At 35.3% G+C, this 15409-nt stretch overlaps 2 protein-coding genes and 1 long non-coding RNA gene across 3 annotated transcripts in view; 1 reads left to right on the top strand and 2 right to left on the bottom strand.

The window, feature by feature from the left end:
• The window catches only part of LOC117988981 (uncharacterized), a 34842-nt gene extending 21485 nt beyond the window's left edge, over positions 1-13357 (bottom strand). The window contains exon 1 of the mRNA XM_034976280.2: positions 12944-13357. Coding sequence (XP_034832171.1) covers positions 12944-13198 — 255 coding nt within the window. The 5' untranslated portion in view covers positions 13199-13357. The remainder of the gene's footprint in view (positions 1-12943) is intronic.
• LOC138403316 (uncharacterized) lies at positions 4621-6183 on the top strand. Its single transcript, XR_011237599.1, has 2 exons — positions 4621-5075; positions 5164-6183. It is a non-coding gene; the product is annotated as an uncharacterized lncRNA (long non-coding RNA).
• On the bottom strand, positions 5072-6973 carry LOC117988982 (uncharacterized). The gene is made up of 2 exons (XM_034976281.2): positions 6629-6973; positions 5072-6048 (listed from the first exon to the last, which is right to left on the bottom strand). The coding sequence occupies exons 1-2, from the start codon at positions 6836-6838 to the stop codon at positions 5269-5271; spliced, it is 990 nt and encodes a 329-aa protein (XP_034832172.1). The 5' UTR covers positions 6839-6973; the 3' UTR covers positions 5072-5268.
• Positions 13358-15409: the final 2052 nt, after the last annotated feature.

Genomic DNA, 15409 nt, shown 5'->3' with positions numbered 1-15409 from the left:
GTGGATATGATGACGATCACCATAAGAGAATGAGACTATTAGTTTGCGGCCATCAGGATGGTGAGCGGGCCACCATGGCGTAAATGATATAGTTAATTAAGATGATGATTAAAATAATGATTAAAATGATGATTAAGATGATAAGAGAATGAGACTATTAAGTTTACGACCATAGGCTAGTGAGCGGGCTGCCATGGCGTAAATGATATAGTTAGTTAAAGATGACAATTAATAATAAGTGAGTATATCTCTTAAGTTACACTGCATTAACACATTTAAAGAACTCAGATACTGCTTAATTGTTTTTATTTTGTTCCTTTCAGGCATCATTGACGTAACGATCGTGGATATTTTACTGATGTCATGACGTTGTGGATATGATGACGATCACCATAAGAGAATGAGACTATTAGTTTGCGGCCATCAGGATGGTGAGCGGGCCACCATGGCGTAAATGATATAGTTAATTAAGATGATGATTAAGATGATGATTAAAATAATGATTAAAATGATGATTAAGATGATAAGAGAATGAGACTATTAAGTTTGCGACCATAGGCTAGTGAGCGGGCTGCCATGGCGTAAATGATATAGTTAGTTAAAGATGACAATTAATAATAAGTGAGTATATCTCTAAAGTTACACTGCATTTACACATTTAAAGAACTCAGATACTGCTTAATAGTTTTTTATTTTGTTCCTTTCAGGCATCATTGACGTAACGATCGTGGATATTTTACTGATGTCATGACGTTGTGGATATGATGACGATCACCATAAGAGAATGAGACTATTAGTTTGCGGCCATCAAGTTGGTGAGCGGGCCACCATGGCGTAAATGATATAATTAATTAAGATGATGATTAAGATGATAAGAGAATGACCATAGGCTAGTGAGCGGGCTGTCATGGCGTAAATGATATAGTTAATTAAGGTGACAAGTAATAATAAGCATTATTGACGAACGATCATGGATGTTTTACTGATGTCATGACGTTGGGGATATGATGACGATCATAATAAGAGACTGAGACTATTAGTTTGCGGCCATTAGGCATCATTGACAATGATCATGAATATTAAACTGATGTCTATGTCTGTCTGATGTGTGAATGAGGACATTCTAAGAAAAGGATGGCCGAAACGAAATAATTGTTCGAATGTAACAATCATCCAAAGAAGTGGTTTGGTTTAAACAAAGATGGTGATTATGAGATTAAGATATAAGTATGAGTTTGATCAAATGAGAACCCCTGCCAAGAAAAGATGAAATTCTTCGAATGCAACAATCAACCAAAGAAGCGGTTTAGTTTAAGCAAAGGTGATGATTATGAGATTAAGATAAAACTATGAGTTTGATGGAATGAGAACCCTTGTCAAGAAAAGACGAAATTCTTCGAATGCAACAATCAACCAAAGAAATAGTTTGGTTGAAGTAAAGATGGTGATTATGAAATTAATATTAAACTATGAGTTTGATGAAATAAGAACCCCTGACAAGTTCGAATGTAACAATCATCCAAAGAAGTGGTTTGGTTAAACAAAGATGGTGATTATGAGATTAAGATATAAGTATGAGTTTGATGAAATGAGAACCCCTGCCAAGAAAAGATGAAATTCTTCGAATGCAACAATCAACCAAAAAAGCGGTTTAGTTTAAGCAAAGGTGATGATTATGAGATTAAGATAAAACTATGAGTTTGATGGAATGAGAACCCTTGTCAAGAAAAGATGAAATACTTCGAATGCAACAATCAACCAAAAAAATAGTTTGGTTTAAGTAATTATGTTTAGGTGATTATGAAATTAATATAAAGTTTGATAAAATAAGAAACCCTGACAAGAAAAGATGAAATTTTTCGAATTCAACCAAAGAAGTGGTTTGATTAATGAAAAGTTAGTGATCATGAAATCAAGATAAAACTATGAGTTTGATAGAATGAGAATCTCTTTCAATTGAGCCTGAATGTCTGAGGACAGACATGAAGTCAGAATGGCCGATTGTTAGCGACATTGCTTTGCCTACAGTTGAATTTAAAAAAAGAATTATGAGGGGAGGTAAAAATGGCGGCAATAAAAGCGGGAGCTATTGATTTGAAGCAGGGAAAATTAGAATTTATAATTATGTCTTGAAGAAGTTAATAGTTTAGAACTAAGATTGAAGTTTATTAAGTATTGTCTAAATGGAATAAAGTCAGTTCCTATAAGTTGGGGATATTTTTATTATAAGTAACTTAGTTATTTGTTTAGTTAAGTAGTTAGGTTAAGTTCTTTTTATTTGTCAAGATATTTTGCAAATGCAGTGTACACATTTTATAGATACATTTATCAGCCTGTGTTTGTTTATAAGTGTCGTAGTTTGTGTTAAATTAATGTATTGTGTGTGTTCCTAATAAATAAAATAAAAACAAGTACCTAACAATCAAAAAGTGTAATTTTTATAACGCGTAAAATTTAACTCCTCAAGCGCCATTTTAAATTTTTGTGTCAAATTTCATGTCAAAAGTACTATTTTAGTTCTTATTTTAAAAGTGAACCGTACTTTTTGGACATGACAGTTGACCCATAGAGTTAAAATGGTGCGTGAGGACTGAGGAGTCATTTTTTACGGACTATAGCTATTTTAAATAAAAGATTTGAGTTTGAGTTTATTACTTTTATTATTTAATAATTACTTGAAGATGGAAACAAATAAACTATTAATAAACTTAAATCTAAAAAAAAAGAAAAGTTTGAGTTTATGGTATTTTCTTACATTATTGCTTTAAAAATGCTATTGTAAAGTATTGTAAGTAGGGGAACGTTAAAAATGTTTACTTCGTGACTAGCACATTGAAGGAATCATTATTTTATTGTTATTGGTATTTCATTGTTTAATAAATTTCTGATAATATGGCTATTGGCTATTATATTGCTCCTTCTTGATACACGATCGTAAAAAATATTGTGCTCTAAACTGCGTTGGTAGGACTAGATAGTACAATTTAAGGCTTATTTAGGCACGCAAATACGTGGAAACTTTTATGTTGTCACGGAAAACAGGCAACACAATGATTGTTCTATAAAAATCTAATAAATACTTGTTTTGCAGATAAATAGGTAAATAGGTAAATACCTATACATTTAGGTGCATTTATAAAATATGTTTACTTCATAATGTCAGCGACTGCGTCCACGTGGATGAGATTTTAGTAGCCTGTGTCCTTTCATGGGATCTAAACTATATATGTACGAAATTTCGTCAAAAACATTATCGTTAATTTCAGTGATGGGCCGTGAAAAGCTAGCAGACAGACAGACATACTTTCACTTTTATGATAGATATTAAGTAGTATGGATTTCGCCATGCTGTACCTATAATAATGCGCTTCAGGTAAGTATTCAAAATTGAATTTAAATTTTAGAACGTACAGATAGAATTAAGTTTACTAGGCGGCTCATTGCATGTAGTATGTACTAAGGATAAGGTCAGGCACGATTCTCAGCTTAGAAACCGAGATTTAACCATATCGGGAAGGAATAATAGATTTATTGTCCCGAATAACCTCTGAACGCGAACTTTCTCGATATTATTCGCCTTATACAACAGATAAGATATAGCAACACTAAAGGCAAGTAGCATAAAAAATTATTCACTATGGAGAAAATGGATATAATACTTTATGTAGATTACTAGATGATGCCCGCGACTTCCTCCGCGTGGATTTACGTTTAAAAAATATCTCGTGGGAACTCTTTGGTTTTCCGGGATTTTCCAGGACGCAAGCTGCCTCTGTACCTTTCATATAAATTGGTTAAATTGGCCTTTAAGAATCCCGTGGGAACTCTTTGATTTTTCAGGATAAAAAAAATCCGAAAATCAAATGTCCTATGTCCGGGATATAAGCTAACTGATAACAGCTGAACCTTTCATCAAAACCAGTTACGCTGTTGGACCGTGAAAAGCTAGCAGACAGACGTCTAGACACATTTTGACATTTTTAACCGACTTCAAAAAAGGAGGAGGTTCTCAATTCGTCGGAATCTTTTTTTTTTTTTTTTTTTTTATTTTTTATGTATGTTCCCCGATTACTCAAAAACGCCTGGACCGATTTTGAAAATTCTTTTTTTGTTTAAAAGGGTATACTTCAAAGTTGGTCCCATTTCAATTTGGTGAAGATCTGATGAACATCTTCGAAGATAGATACTGGAACTCCTCAACGGATAAGAGTAAATTGCTCGCGATCAGTGTAATAGCTTAGTAAACAGTAGATTTTTAACCAGTCATAGCATAATTCCATGGGGCCACTAAAAATTGTGAAATAAAATTTTTTTACAAAAAAAATAAAAACCGACTTCGTTACATAAACACTAAAAATTGAAAAATAATTTAATTTATTACCGAATATATTATGTATACAAGAGTTATTATAGTTCCATAATAATATTTTTTGGGGTCGGTGCCAATGAGGTGCCATTGTGGAGTCCCATAAAAATATGAAGTCTAGACGATTTGCGCAGCTAAAGCTAATTGGCACCGGCACCAAAAAGTATTATTATGGAACTATAATAACTCTTGTATACATAAGGGTGCGTCCACATCTGGCGAATGTGCCGCGAATGTGCAGCTCGCGAGCCGTTTGCGAGCTGCCCGCGAGCTGCGCGCGTGCATTTTTGTTCGTGAGCCGCTCCTGCGCCGCCCGCGCGCAGTTCGCGCGCAACCTATGCGCCGTACGCGATCAGCGAGCGGGCGGCGCGCTAGCGGCTCGCGTCTTCCTTCCGCCCGCGCCTCAAGCCCCGCGGCCCGCACCCCTCCGCTCAGTTCGTTTCTGATTACTGGAGGCTAAGTACGTGTTGTCATGGAGTGGACGGAGGAAAATTGTTTACGCTTAATTGAAACATATAAAAGATTTCCAGTTTTGTGGGATCCCAAAGATCAATATTACTATAGAAAAAATCTAAAAAATGATGCGTGGAAAGAAATAGGTGCTATAATGGGAAGCGATTATGAACAATGCCGTAGCAAACTGTTAGTCTTTTATCTTCTTTTAGAAGAGAGAAAGGAAAAAGTCAAAAAAGTAAAGGGACAGGGAAAGGTGAGTAAAAACTACTTGTTACTTTTTGTGTTTTATTTTATTAATTAAATTGACTATGTAACTAATATTATTCTACATATATTTTTAGGTGCATCCGAGACTTACAAAAGTAGATGGTTTGCCTACGACGCTTTTTCCTTTTTAGCTGATCGGGATAAACCAAGGAAACGTTTAAATACTGTAAGTAATTAAATCAACAATATTTATCTTGAAATGCAATACGGCCTTCATTTACACAATAAGAAGCAATCTCATCTCTTATTTCGTTTATTTCTCTGGAATATCTTATTTGTGGTGTTTGAATATTTGAAAGAGATGTGAAATTAGGTACGGATTGATTGATGTACATATTAGAATTAGTAGTATAAGTATTGGTGGCGTTCAGTTTCAAATAATTATGCAAGTGAATAATACTCATAACGACCACTTCAGCAACTTCTGGTTTTAATATCATGGGTTTTCTAAGTACCCTAAAAATGGATGATGCAATGCCAAATGCACTTTCAACAATTCTGCGAGCTCTGCTTAATCTATAGTTAAAAATACGTTCCGGAGTGCCTTTACTGTGGTTACCGGAGTATGGTTTCATCACATGTTTATCTAGAGCAAAAGCGCTGTCAGCAACAAAGAAGTAGGGTATCGCTTTAGTCCTATAAGGTAATGCTTTTTCTTGTGGTAAATTTAAGGTGCCATTTTGCATCATCTTGTAGAACTCTGTATCTTTGAATATCCCTCCATCAGATATACGCCCCTGGCAACCAACATCAGCAAACATAAATTTATAATCTGAGTCTACCAGTGCAAACAGAACAATACTAAAAGTAGATTTGTAATTATGATATTCAGTTCCACTTTTCGGAGGTGCCTGTATGACTATATGTTTACCGTCTATTGCGCCAATGCAATGGGGCAAATGCCATTTATCTTCGAATCCTTTACTCACTTCTAGCCATATATCTGGTCTCCTTGGCACCTGAATAATAATAATATAAATATAAAAACATTATTACAGGAACAAGCAGATACAGAACAAGATAAAGTGGATGAGGAACAGGTACAAGATGATGGAATAAATACTGACACCGAAAGCAACCTGTCTTTTATTGAACCTCCGCCGCCCAAAAAGAAAAAATCGACGGATGATAAAATCGTAACTGAAGCCCTACAAGTTTTAAAGACTGCTACAGAAAAATTGAGCGATAATTCCAAGTTGTCACAAGAAGTACATTCATTTATAAATTTTATTGGAGCCAAAATGGAATCTTATTCACGTTTAACAAAAAATATGGTTCAAAAGGCAATATTTGATGTCATAATGAAAGCCGATTCTGGGTACTATAATTATCAACCAGATGTGCAAGGTTATACAACTTATTCTCAAAGTGCTTCTACGTCCAGACCGCACAGTCAGGAAAGTAATTATTCGACAGAAGATACGAATGACAGCCTCGATGATTTGTTTCAATATTAATACTTTCTTTTCGTAAACTTATATGTTGCTTATAAAAAAGGCTATTTGATTTTTAAATAAAAATAATTGGAAAAATACTCACACGTACGTTTTCCTTTAAACACTTGATAATCGCCAAACACACTTCAGGAATAATAATACTTATACTTTGCTTAGAAATTCTAAAAAGGTACTGCAAGCTTGTGTAGGAATCTCCAGTGGCCAAGAATCGTAATGTCAAACTTAATTTATTTTCAACTGAAATTGGTAGCCTAAAATGCGTTTCCTTTTTAGCAATCTTGAAACTAACCATATGTAGAAGATTTTGATATAATTCTGGTGACAATTTTAAAAAATTGGCATAGTGTCCGCTTAATTGATGGCTTTTCAACTCCGCTACTATATTCTGTTTTCTTTTAAAAATAGGATTTTGCCACCAACGCCGTTGTCTCTTTTTTTCCCTTTTTATCAGTAATATAATAGCTAATGATGCAGCAATTATATTAAAAGCACTAGTGTCGTCCGACATCTTCGGAAGTACTGAGCCAGTAAACGGAACTGTAAGCGCGAGAATTGAGTGCGCGCAGATCGCGCGCCGCGCGCTCGCCTTTTACGAGCCTTGCATGAGTTGCGCTAGAGGCGCACCAAACCATTGCCGTGACTGCACGCGTGCAGCTCGCGGGCAGCTCGCGGGCAGCTCGCGGGCAGCTCGCAAACGGCTCGCGAGCTGCACATTCGCGGCACATTCGCCAGATGTGGACGCACCCTAATATATTCGGTAATAAATTAAATTATTTTTCAATTTTTAGTGTTTATGTAACGAAGTCGGTTTTTATTTTTTTTGTAAAAATTTTTTATACTAATATAGATAGCATTTTTTTCATGTGAGGGCTTTTCTTCAAAATAATGAGAAAAATATTCAAGACGCCCAATATTTGGACTAAAGGCAAATATTAATGTAAATGATCGCAGGCACGTATCTGGTATTTTTGTACCTATTTTTATCAATATCTGGAAGTACGTATTAAGTAAGTATTATTATGAATAACTAGCTGCTCCGGCGAACTTCGTACCGCCTAAGTAACAGTCGATTCTTTTACAGGATTTTTTTTATAATTTTTCTCTCCGTAAGAACCATCCTCGTACTTCAAAGAGTATTATGAAAAAAGAATTAGCGAAATCGATTTAGCTGTTCTCGAGATTTGCGATCAGCAACACATTCAGCGATTCATTTTTATATATAGAGAAGATGAATATTGCTATAGGTATCCTAAATTAATATTTTTAAGCGTTCTAAAATTCCATATGTGCAAATATTGTATTCAAATATGCTTTGTAAAGTAAATGTATTGGGAGATTTCCACCACGCGCGGCTACCTAGCTTAATTTACCTATCTTGGTTAACGACTTGCGTACTTACTAAGTACTTATATCTAATCTGAAGGTGGGCGTTAACAACTGTCACACAGTTTCTAACTGAATCAGTTGTTACCATTCTTTACTTTTAAGGCAATCAATGTAAAGAGAAAAATATAGTTTAAAAAATGCGTACGTAAGTATATCACTACCTATATTATAAATGCGAAAGTATATTTGTTTGTTGGTTTTTCATACAATCACGTTGCAACGGAGTAACGGATTGATGTGGTTTTTTGCGTGGGTAAAGTTAAAGACCTAAAAACTGACATAGGCTACTTTTTCCAGGAAAATCAAAGAGTACCCACTGTAAGGGTGGTAAATTGGGCGGAATAGAAATATACCCGGATACGGAATAATCTACCACCTTACAAAGATTAGAGGAAAATAATAATTTACTTTACTTGATCTATCTACCTAGTAAAGAATAGAAGCTAGCCGTCGACTCCCTTGTAATGTATATGAGGTGTTATAAATGAAATTTGCTAGATGTTAGGCAAAATTGTTTTTAATGTAACTTTTACCGGGGTCGCTTAATACATAGTGATGGCTAATAATGCTTAGTTATTCTAGCTTAATGCCAAGACTTAATTTAGATACATTAGAATGCCTTAGGTAGATAGTACATAAAATCTATGTTTTAAATTTAAGATGCCATTGGCATGGAATAGACAATGACACAGTAAAATTCATAAAATGGTTTCAAAATAAAAGCTCAGTAGTAAAGACAGGGTTCTTACTGTACACATACACTAAGAAGGTTCACTAAACTGTTGCAGGATACAAACATTTGCTTACTTGTAGGTGCGAAGACTGCAAGGTAGCTGGACGGCATCGGCCAAGATCCAAAACTCAATTTATTTGATTCTTCACAACCGAAATGTTTCATTACAAAGATTTTCACCAAGTCTTATCCATAGCAATTAAGTTGTCAACGTGAATGTGCAAAAGAAATAAATACGAAAACCGAAAACGCAAACGGAAAACTAAAACGGAAAACTGAATCTAAACGTAAAACGTAAACGTAAAATTAAAAACGTAAACTAAATCGTAAAACCCTGTAACAAAGAAAAAAAACAAGATTATAATTTGTGCTGTGTGAAAATTTCGACACGTGGAATTTTCCCGATCAAACACAACTCACCTATTGAACTCCTGGCCACCAATGGTTTTCAGAAGTCCACCCACAACCCATTATCCTCATTTATTTGGGAAGATAAAATAACTGGAACTGGAATGAAATCATAAAATTAGGATTTTCTCTAACCAAACCGCCATTTTGTCGAATCCACATTACTTGATTTTTCACTCACCATAATTGATGAAACATTGAAATACGTTAGGATGACTAACTTTATAACTATTGTATTTTCCCAGGCGAAGCCATGGGCGAAAAGAAGTGAGATTTTCCTGGAACGAAAAAAATTCGTCTTCACATGTTGACTCCAGGAAAATTCTAAATCTCACCTATCGGTGTTGCCAGACGCAACCCAAGTGTGGCCGCTCTCAGTTAGTTTGATCATGAAGCCAATTCATTTTTGAATATTTGCGGAACCTAAGGATATATTATAAGAACCGTTTTGTTAATGACTTAACAATAAACAAATGATATTATGGTTTTATTTAATTATTTTGTTTTATTTTTACGACAATTGACAACGAAGCAAACGCCATCTATTGTGGCTCGAATGAACTCTGAACATCGACCCACGCGTAGTTCTGCACCTTGATGCTAGGTGGCACCAACATACTTTGAACAAAATAGATTTTTATTAAAAGCGAAACGCTAATTAGTAGTTCAAAATTTACAACGTCACACCACGAGATTTTAAAAAACCTTAATCCACATGGACAAAGTCGCGGACATCAGATAGTTTATTGTTTGTAATATATAGTTTATTTTATTCTTATACTTGTTTTCATTATTAAAATTATATCTCTCTGCTTGTTAAAAATAATAATAATAATAATAATAATATAGCCTTTATTTCCCAATAAGTAAATTTAACAAAGCACTTAAGTACACTTTTCTTAAACATAGTTAATACTTAATTCTATTTCATTCGATATTATGCTTAACTAAGTAAGTAATTCAATCAACTTTTCACATTTCAACATACATAACTACATAATAATAAATTGTTGTGATATAGATATACAATAGGTACCTATACATTAAGTTTATAATATTTGTCTTATTAGTATTCAGTAGGTAAGTACTAGGTATTTCATTTAGTTACAAATTACAATAGCTAGGTAATAGGTAGGTATGCTTTATTATTTAAGTTTGTTGTTCCTTACTACTCTAATAATTGATTACACACTAGCAAAAATAATATATAAGTAGATATTTCATTAATCGTTAAAAAATCGTGTTAGTATTTAAATCATCAGCTCCTTGAAGTAATATACAATTTCATTACTGTATCCTACATGAAATAAACAAATAATTAAACTTCTTTCTTTTGCAAATAGATACAATAAATTATTATACAGTTAAATATAGCAAAAATTAATTCCGGACGTTTTTAGAAAAGACAAACTGATGGCCTATCTGCATGATACCAGCCAGGAAGAAAACGTGAATAATAAATATAAACTAATATTATGCTTATTACTTTCATTGTATTCTTATCAACATAACATCTTCTCAGACTTTCGTTATTTGCATAGAGTTTATGCAAAATAATATTCTAGTCATGTTAGTATAGTTAATTGCCGCGTCGTAAATAAGTGCTAACTACATTGTTTCATGTTTGTGCTAAAAGAAATGGCGAAGCATAACAATTGTGGAGTGTATTGACCGAATGCTATAAAATGTTTTTATTTACATAAATATGTACATAGAAATGAGAAAAAGGGAGATGTTGTACTTGGATGGTAGGTAGGTACTTCCAAAGCAATTATATTCACAGTCTCTGCGGCCCAGCTGGGAGCGGTGCGTCCTGCGGGGCGGCCAGCGGGCGTGACGCCATACAGACCTACTCTCCATGCCGCGCAGACCCACTCTCAATTTAGGACGCGTCCGCGCGTCTTCCTTCAAATTTCTTGTAAATATTAAGAGTTTGTTCTACACGCTGGCTGCCTCGCAGGACACAGCCGCTCCCATCTGGGCAACTACCCACAGACTAACTAGCAAAACTTTCTACTGTGGCTTAACCAACCAATAATATAGGAGAGACATTTGCGGCACAAATACTTAGGACAGCGGAAGTTGTTGGCGCAGTCTAAAAAATCAGTGGTATGTCTTATTTTTCTGTCAGCGAGACATTAACCTGCACCGCACGTCATGTGAACCCTACCATAGTTGCTCCATTCGAAAAATCGATGCCAAAATCAATCATGACCCATTTAACATAGTCTTTGAATATTATCCGCGGTTATTCTATGTGCTTTTTAGAGTATGTGACTGCACTAAAAACCACCAACCGATAGAGGGTTCCATTCCAAGCACATGCCCGAGCCAGCGCGGGTATCTGCTTGTCCAAAGCAGCAAGGCTGGGTAGCTTTGCTTTATGCAGGATTTCTTAGTTCATTACTCAGTTCTTCCTAGTATAGCTCAACATCTTTCAGAAACAGCGCATGGAGACGTTAATGGAACGAGTAATGACGACAGTCGATTCGAATTCCCTTCAATCATCAAAAATCATTCACCTTCTTTCCAAGGTCTTTGGTAACTAACGTCGGGCGTCAAAGATAAAATTATCAAGAATTCATATAACCGGCATTGCATTATTATTATAATTTTTTATTTCTTCAATGTGCAGGTGTGTCATCAATTTAACGGTAGGTATTATGATCCGCATAATTTGAATTTCGCGAAGGATGTTAGTAATCCGCCAGGAAGTTGCCTCATTTGCATTTTATTGGCTACTTGGAGTTTGATATTCACCGAGTGCTATTATTTTTTATGTAAATGCAAGAAGCATTGTTTACAGAAAAAAGTTTATGGTCAATTTTGTCGGATAGCACTTACTGAGAGCGATGCAATGTTATTAAATCGCGTTATGAGCTAATAAAATGTGGAGAATTAATCGTGCGATAGATACGCGAGCTTTTTATGATTGAAGAAAAAGACTGTTTATTTTTAGTTATATTGTATGTACCTAAGAATTATATTATATTACGATCGTTGTGAACATATAATACTAATATTAAATGTTGCCTAGTCGAAATCGTAATATAAAAGTAAGGAATTATCGTGGGATAAAATAAATTCTGCTTATTACTGAAGTCGGTACGGCATATTATCGTGTTTTTAAGTATCTGTGGTCCATATTTAATATTATAAATGCGACAGTGACTGTCTGTCTGCAAGCTTTTCATCTTTTTACAAAGATAGCTCGTATCCCAGATACTTTTGACCTGGAAAATCAAAAGGTTCCCACGGGATTTTTAAAGGCTCATCCACTTAAACGATTTTTATGAAATTTGATACTTACAGAGATAGCTTACATGCCAGGGACGGTCCTATGCTACTTTTTGTCCTATGAAATCAAAGAGTTCGTACTGGATTTTTAAAAACCTCAATCTACGCGGGTGAAGATTCAAAAGCTCGCGAAGGTGACAAAATATTAGAATTAGAATATTAGGACTGACTGTCGAACTATGTTAATAACCTTATAGCTAGAACCCAGAGCCGTAAGGCGAGTGAAAAATGTTATTCTAATGTAAAAGTTTTTTGCTTATGTAAATACACAAAACAAATATATTTATTAAAACCTACTATAATATACTGATTTCATGATATTAACACAGGTAACAGGTTATTTTTATTTTGTAACTTGTAAATAACACTACATAATTTACCTGACCAAAAAATCTTAAACGGTATACTTAAATAAAAATATCATACTTTAAAAACGAAGCAAAGTCAATACCTAAAAAAATGTTTTTGTTTTTAATATAAAACTGGTAATTTTATTTTTAAAATAAAATTTAATTCTAATTAATTAAATAAATTAATTTTATTTTAAAAATATAATTCATGATAAATGCTTACAATAAAAGATATATTCGGGAAAGCCGGGAGCCGGTTGCAGGTCACCGGCGAGGCCCTGTCCAGCTCAGCTTGCTTGGCTGCCGAGTAACCAACTATGGTTCTCATAGTTGACTGGTTCTCTTGCACTCGCTGTCCACTCCATCTGAGCCCCGAATGCCACTCGTTGACACTGGCTATCCAACTTACACAAAATATTGTTACGCCAGCAAGTAAAAATTTTGTCACTCGAACAAATTTCCGCGTGCCACGTGACATCGCGTTTTAATTATAATCCATTTTAATAAATATATTTTATGTGATGATTAATGTTTAAATATGAAGATAATGAAAATGTCTGAGTGTTGTGTTTTAGGGATGCGTCTGCGACGTCGGAAGTCGCGGATGAGCGTTGTGCGCATGCGTCCGAGGCGCAATACTATGGCGGACTGCGCTTGAACAGCTGATAGCGTATCAACAAACTCGGCCTAATCGTTCTAAACGCTTCAACGTGGAAATCTAGTTTTCCATACTAGTTTTTCCGCGCGCGCGCACCGACTTCTTTTAGCAAGGACGTAAGGGATTTGACGTAAACGATTTTAATCTACGAGGGTTTGATAAACAGTATCAGTGTTAGTATCCTAAAGCGAAAAAAAAAAGTTTTTTATTTAAAAAAATCTTACGAATTTCCATCGATCACGATGGACTCTATTCTTTTCATTCGACTTGTACCTACCAAATATTTAGTTAAGTACCAAAATATTTATTTAAACCTAAGTACCTATTAATTTTCATTAGGAAACACCTACCTACCTTATAGTACGCGACAGGTCGAGACGGCAATCGGGGAGGGAACGCCCCGCACATCCGCACAGCCCCCGCGGTGGCCCGGTGCGTGCGAGCGCGGGTGATGTGCTGGGCGTCCCCTCGTCTCATACCCCATTGCTATCTCAACCTGTCCCGGACTGTATATCTAATGTTTGACAAAAGGCGTAGCGCTAGTGGTTAAGACGTCGCGTCGGCCTCCTAGTCGTGGGATCCGGGATTCAATCCTGAGTCCTGACGCGCCTCTAACTTTTCGGAGTTATGCGCGTTTTAAGTAATTAAATATCACTTGCTTTAGCGGTGAAAGAAAACATCGTGAAGAATCCTGCATGCCTCAGAGTTTTCCATAATGTACTTAAAAGTTTGTAAAGTCTGCCAATCCACCAAAACACACCAGCGTTGTAGACTATGGCCAAATCCTTCTTATTCTAAGCTGTGTTCAGTAGTAAGCCTGCGATGGTTTGCTTATGATGATGATGACTTAAGGTCTCGTGTTATAAAATAATGTTTCTCTTTGATCAAAAATACTTACTTAGTAGGTAATTTTATAATTATTTATGCCTCCCATATTGGGAGAGGTTTCTAAGCTTGAGTGGTAGGTAGTGACTAGTGCCTATAAAAAGATGTTGCAACCTCACGCGGAACAAGTAATTTTATAGCAAGACGGCTCTCCCATGTGGTCATTTGTTTAATGGCATAAGATCGATTATTGACGGCGTGCACTTTAATCGTTCGCATGATCAATTTCTTGGGAATCAAGTTCTTTGCTCGTTTCTAATATTGTAGTATTAGTATAGGATATCGATACTAGTACATACAAAGTAGATAGATAGATAGATAGATTTTCACTTTTAATTTAGATTTAAGTTTATTTAAAAGAATTATTGTGTATCCCTTTTTAAAACAGTACCCTTATTATAAATGCGAAAGTGTGTTTGTTTGTTGGTTTATTGGTTTATTGTTTGGTTGGTTTGTCCTTTAATCACGTCGCAGCGGAGCAACGGATTGACGTGATTTTTTGCATGGGTATAATTTAAGACCTGGAGAGTGACATAGGCTACTTTTTGTTTCGGAAAATGAAAGAGTTTCCACGGGATTTTTAAAAACCTAAATCCACGCGTACAAAGTCGCGGGCGTCAGCTAGTCCTAAATAAAATCAAAATGTGTAAAAAAAAGTATGAGGTATACTATATCGATGTTTCTAATCATACCTCGCTATACTCGAGGTTTTGTAGGTACATATTTACTAAGCCATTTATGATGAACTTGACGTATTAAGATCATCACCATTATTAACCCATCGCCTGCTTACTACTTGGGTACTACTTGGGAGCATGGGTCTCCTCTCAGAATGATAAGGGTTTGGCCATAGTCTACCACGCTGGCCAAGTGCGGAAAATATTATGGAGACGGCTTAGGGATGCAGGTTTTATCATGACATTTTATTTCCGTTAAAGCAAGTGATTTATTAATTGCGTAAGACACACATGACACGAAAAAGTTAGAGTGCGTGCCTGGGATCGAACCACCCACCACCCAGCCGCGACGTCTGAACCACTCGACTATCACCGCTCTTGAAATATATAGATACATATAATATTATATTATTGGTAGGTATACATAATATATGAATTGATTATAAATGACGCCTACTAACGGTCAAAT

Source organism: Maniola hyperantus, chromosome 15, assembly GCF_902806685.2.
Source record: "Maniola hyperantus chromosome 15, iAphHyp1.2, whole genome shotgun sequence".
Taxonomy (NCBI): Eukaryota; Metazoa; Arthropoda; class Insecta; order Lepidoptera; family Nymphalidae; genus Maniola; species Maniola hyperantus.
The sequence above is the reverse complement of the archived record's forward strand: the minus strand, read 5'-3'. Positions and strand labels throughout refer to the sequence as shown.

What these genes read in the sequence shown, in the direction of transcription:
- LOC117988982 (XM_034976281.2), bottom strand. Translation starts at nt 6,838, where the DNA reads ATGGTTAGTTTCAAGATTGCTAAAAAGGAAACGCATTTTAGGCTACCA. An exon ending in GTTTAAAGGAAAACGTACGT is followed by an intron (nt 6,049 to 6,628) that starts GTGAGTATTTTT and finishes ATTATTATTCAG; the next exon opens with GTGCCAAGGAGACCAGATAT.